This window comes from Rhagoletis pomonella, unplaced genomic scaffold (genome assembly GCF_013731165.1).
Source record: "Rhagoletis pomonella isolate Grant_MI unplaced genomic scaffold, Rhpom_1.0 Rhpom_scaffold_00007, whole genome shotgun sequence".
NCBI lineage: Eukaryota > Metazoa > Arthropoda > Insecta > Diptera > Tephritidae > Rhagoletis > Rhagoletis pomonella.
In genome coordinates, this window is record NW_023458561.1 from 44,258,866 (window position 1) to 44,264,865 (window position 6,000).

The following is a 6,000-nucleotide window of genomic DNA, read 5'->3' on the forward strand; positions in this document are numbered from 1 at the left end:
AGTCGAATTGAGGCTTAAAAAGAGAATTTTGATGCTCTATTTTTTTAAACAGTGGTTGCTCATAGTCAAATTAATCAGAATATGATTAAGACAATTTTTTAACTAGTCCGGATTATGATTAAATCAAAAGTTATTTAACCGATTAATAGCACATCGCTACTTTTTTACTATACATATTTCAAGTCGGGGCTCCGTTTTACTGAAACCTTAGAATTTTATATATATGCAAGTTAATATAATTCGCTGGGCTACTTCGTTGTTAATTATGTAGTTCGACGCAACTGTACATAAATACATATGTTTTTTTCACTGTAATTTGTCAGTCACATTCTGGCATACTGATGCACATTCTATGTATTTGTAGAAATAACAAATTAGTGTTGAGGTCAAAGCAAGCAAGTCGACCTAAATATGTACATATAACAATATTTATTTTAAATATTTAAAGCATAAAGATGTTGCCATTTGCGTTGGACGCTTATCATAGTGTAACGATTTTTTTTACTTTTCCCAACTTTGTGTGGCTAAACGTGTGCAGGGGCGTATGAGCAATATTTGCTTAAATGCATTCAGCAAAAATTTTGGTATCTGGAAACACTTGTGCATTGGCTAATGCAAAAATAGTGTTTAAAAGCAAAAAACGGTTAGCAAAGTAAGAGTTCTTAGTTTAGGTTGAAACGACAGAAGAGCAGAGCCCTCCTCACACAATAGGCCACGAATAATAACAGTGCGATACCATCGGGAATACTTTCCACCTGTTAGATTTCTACAGAGATTTCATTAAATGGTTTGCCTAAAAATTCCTCTCTTAAGTCCAAAACAGTCCTTATAAGAAAACTGAAGAGCACAGATGTGAGTTTTCTGTTATAGGAGTGGACGAAGGAATTTTTCCTGCATATTGTCTATTTTCAGCCATGCGATTTATTAAATGTCGTTCTAATGGGACCATTTATACTGCTAGTGTGTTCTTTCTTGGAAGGATGTGGTCAAATATTATCTGGCTAATTCTTCACGCTTTCAATTCCTATTCATAATTAGGCATGCAGGTCATCAGATAGGTACCTCTCAGCGCCTATATTAATTTGAGTTTATAAATCTGGGCTTTCTCAATCAGAGATGTACGGGATCCAGTAAGGGAGTTTGCATAGAATATGTGTGATTGAAAAGCTTTGAAGACTACTTGACCGCCATAGAATACAAATACCCACTTTTGTTCTATCTAGGTCTCTGAGCGATTGACCCGTGACTGCTTAGGATATATGAATGGCCAGAATTGAAAAACTAAATGCCATTTGAAGTAAAATGGGGCTAAAAATGGCACGGTTTGAGCCAAGCTATACAAAGGACCCCAAGTAAATAACTACCGTTATATTTTACACATCTACTTGAATTTTACAACTTTCTCCTTCCCATTTTTTGCTCAAAGGTATATTTTTTCATCTTAAGTGATATATTACACGAGGAGCTTTTTGATATTTGCTTGAGTGAGGTAAAACTTGAAATTTGGCATGCCTGCTAAGAAAAATATAGGCTTCTACATGGCTATGGAGAACCCAAATGAAACACTGACAATGGACCTTTTTTAGCTAATCGTATCAGCATTTTAGAAAAAAATATTTTGGGTGGTGTTTTAGTTTTAGTTTGTAAATTCAAAGTTTCAAAAAATTTAACCCTTGTTTTATTTTGGCGGTCGTTTGGGTATAAAATAGGTCTATTAACCTACATTTTTTAAATTTTTCAAAAATGACCACGAAATTTAATTCAAATTTGCCAACATATGCCACACAAATTTTTTGATTTTACTCCGGAAAAAATATTCTCCAATATAATATACTTTTAGAGATAGTTCGGTCATTTTGGTATAAAAAATGTCCTAAACATATATCACAACAAATTTTTGGTTTTGGTTTCCAACTAGTGTTTTTAAGGATAGCTTGGAACTAGTCCCCTTTGACACTAGTTGTAACTAGTTATTCATACTCATATTGAAATCATGCCAAATTGCAAGTTGATGTCTTCGAAACTTTGGTTAAAATTGTGCGCCGTCACCGAACAGCAATTGGATTTTGGGAGAAGATTTTTCAAAGCAGAAATATACACGAAGGTTTGCCAATGCCTGCCGAGGGGCGACTGCTGTTAAGAAAAAAACCTTTCTTCTATATATTCTGATAGATAGATTTTTTGATTAGAAGTCTATTTCTAAGCTTGAAGTGTTTTTAACATTACTGCTGCTGCTATTAATATTTTCGATGACTAGAAAAACACTTGGAGTCAACATGGCGTATGAGTGATGTTTATCTAATATTAATGATAAGGTCCACAATTGATATGAATTATAATGTGATCATTGATGTATTAAGCATATGCTCAAAGGTTAAGGAACAAAAAAATATTGCAAATATTAATTGTTTATAAGGAAATACTAAGTTACTAACTAATTAATAAATATGTTTAAGACAAATTTATCGAACTTATAAAAACTGTGCTCTAATAAACTGATATTCGGGAATCTATCTACGAAATTTCAGCGAAATCCAATAAGACTTTATGAAAATACACTTACTTGTTTATAAAGATGCATTTAAAATCAGTAGTTTCCGGAAAACAAACAACAGCGTTGAGCGACCTCTAAATCTTGTTCAAATAAGCTGAAATTTTATAAGGAACTTGTCCTCCCCATTATCTTCAAGAATCCGAACGTTCGCAGTCGAAATTCAAAAAAGTTCCAATTTTGAATCATCCTAGTGTACATCGATTGACGCCACACTGGTTTTCCCAGCGGCCTAAAATTATTGAACTAAACTCTAGTAATAACAAGTGAAGTGACAAATTCGATTTTGAATAGTTTCTGTATAAACTGTATAGCCGCAAAGTTGAGCACAGGTCCACTGGACAAGATGTGACCATTATGGGTAAATAACTACCTTTTTTCGACCCACACCTTTTACTGAAGATAAATTTTTTGAGGTCTGTAAAGAGTCAAGAGATAGCGCAGGGTAGAGGTTTTCATACGAAAATTAGCTGAGATCAAGAAGGAAACACCAACAACGAAAATGAGGATATCAACTTTCTTCATATTTTCTTCCCAATAATGATGCGACCCCAGGCCCTGAGGAAGGCTGAGTGGCTGTCAAATACAAATTATAAGACGTAGTTTGCTCTAATACTGGCAGTGGTCAAATAATGGAGCAAAGTTGTCAGCAGAGCTGCTACATTTAAACTTATACCTGAAAGACCCAAAAGGTTGCTAAATTTTTAAATTGCCTTAATACCAGTACCAAATCTTGATCTTTATTAATGTTTTTAACGTTAAATGTTGGCATTCGTTAATGAGATTTTACCGTATTAACATCACATCACCCTTCTCTATAGTATGTATAAATATTTATTTGAATAAACATGTGTTTCTATATAGTACATACAGACTCGGTATTGCATTCAACTTAAAATTGTTCCATGTATTTAAGCTCTTTTATGTATGTATGTAAATGCAATGTGCGCATGGAAAATCTACGTTTCATACTCACTTGATCTCTGATTCTTAATGAAGTAAAGTTGCAGTCTTTCTTTGAATGTGTTTTCATTTACGTAATATTCCACACGGACTCTGAAAATAGAAAAGAGAAAAAATCTCCCCAAAAAGGGAGAATTACAGCAATTAGTGGTGCTTAGTAAAAAGTAGTAGAAAGCAGCATATACATACATAGATAGAGAGTAGCGAATTAAGCAGTTTAGTACGTGAGCAGAAAATAGCTTCATGCACATACTATGATTTAATTAGTATGCATTGCTTTGAAGAAACTAAGATTAAAAAAAAAAAAACAAAAAACAGAGCACAGGAGCCATTCAAAAGGCTACGGCCAGAGTTGTGAGTGCTCTTACCAAAGAAACCGAAATTGTTCGACTCACAACAGAGAAGTGTATGTGCATATTTCCTTACATACACTGCCGGAAAAAATATAATAAAAAAAATAGTGTATGTATGTATTTACAACGCGCGTGTTTTATAAGAAGTGAATTATAAATTGTTATTTTTTTAAGATGTTTATTTTTTTGCAAAAGTTTTTCCTGCTGCATTTCGCAACTGCAATAGTCGGCAGCTTAAAAAACTGTAGCTCGTGACAATTTTTTTGTGGGTTTTGCCTTGCGCATATTTCCACACACGCTTGTTGAATTGTAAAGGTGTGTTTTTACAATTGCAATTGAGCATATGCTTACCTTACATGTATGTATGTATATGTATTTATGTATATATGCACATACCTCACTCGTAAAATAACTAACTGTGACACGCTTTAGTATTGCTCTCAGCGATTCGCTGTCCTTGTTGAGCGCCCTTTTCGTTTATCGTTATTTTTTTGTTTTACATGTGACTTTATAAAAAAAAATGTTTTTTCCTACAGCTACATGTATATCCCCACGTCCGCCAGCACATGATTTTTTACAACTATTAATATTTTTTTTTCTTTCTTGAGTTCGCGTGGTATTCCACTAATATCTGTGCTCACTCGAACGTGCCACACGCGCCCATTATTCGCAGCAGCTTCGACTCAAAGCTGTTTATCTTCAGCGTTGCATTCAAAAGTGTCAACCGTTTCTTTGCCAATTGATAATAGCTGCAGTTAGTATATTTTTTAGCTAGTTTTTCTTTTGCTATGAGCGTGCCTATAATTGTGTTAATACATATGTATGTATGTACATATACATTTATACATTCATGTGTATTTGCTTGTGTAATCTGCTGTTAGTCGCGTGCGTTTTTCACATTTTCTTATCTCGCCAAGTGCTTGCAAGGAGCTATTTGCTTCGGCACACGTATGCATGTCGATATGTATGTCACTTCAGTTGTTTGCTTGAAGCAACACTTGCACTGTACTTTGTTGAATACTTCCATATATTTTTATGACACACCTTAACAATATGCGACGCCATCATACATATGTAACTTGTCTACTGAAAAAGTGTTCGTGAGATCTCGAGAACTGCTAAGGGCAATCTTTGGCCATTTTAGCTCTTCTTCAAGTCCTTTGAAAAACTCAGAAAGTGCCAGCATCTCTTTTTGACAGTTTTCGTTGTTAGCGAAAAAATGTCAAGTGGCTTATGAAGATTAAGAACGGAAATATGCAAATATGTAGATAGATATGATGTATTTTCGCGAGCGATAGCAACCTTCACATACATATGAAGCCATGCATAAATTTGGCATTTCAAAAAACGAATTCGACTTAGCAGAGTAACGCCTATAGCTCTTTGCAAATAGTAACTTTCTTTACCGTTCGAGTTCAAACAGTGCACAAAAAAATAAATTTCTGGATTTTTACAGTCGCACGGATCCGAGTGATCCAATTCTTAATAACTCTGCTATGCAAACCCGCGTGAATTTGAGCGATGGTCTGAGTTATGTTGGCTCTAAGAGAATTAGTCGATTGCGGCGATATCAGCGATATCAGCAATATCAGCAATATCAGCGTGTACCTGCTACTTTGAAAAACCCTGCAAGAAAAAGTATAGCTGGTTCAAATCGCACGATCTTAGTAGTAACAAATCCGCAACACCTCTGCGAGAGATAACGCATGGAGCGCATCATCCATATCGATAAATTGAGGGTAAATAAAATCGGCTATTATGGCTCGGCATCGACACTGAAGGCCCCATCAACGTCGTTTGCAAAGGAATATGAACGAACGATAAAGCCGGCCCAAAATCCACAACAAACCCTAACTTTTTGTGGGTGCATTGCCACCTGGTGAACTGCATGCGGGTTGGCTTATTAACGTAAAAATTAATCAAAAAATTTGCCTAGTCATAATTTGGCGTCTTCCCCTCCGAAGCCCAGTCAACAAAATTCAATATGATTAAATGATTTAGTTGTAGTATTTTATATTTGCATGTATGTATACATATATAAATTTTTAAAAACAAAGAACTCAAAAAATTAAATGTTTATTAAAAAATTCGGATCTTTGACAGCCAGAGCCATTAATGATGTTATTATTATTA

General features: G+C 34.6%; 1 protein-coding gene across 1 annotated transcript in view; it reads right to left on the reverse strand.

The window, feature by feature from the left end:
• Nucleotides 1-3,607, reverse strand: part of LOC118742893 (potassium channel subfamily T member 2) — a gene marked incomplete at its 5' end in the record, with an annotated part of 163,069 nt that extends 159,462 nt beyond the window's left edge. Inside the window, 1 exon segment of the mRNA XM_036475311.1 lies at nucleotides 3,528-3,607. Coding sequence (XP_036331204.1) covers nucleotides 3,528-3,607 — 80 coding nt within the window.
• Between the last annotated feature and the right edge of the window lie 2,393 nt (nucleotides 3,608-6,000).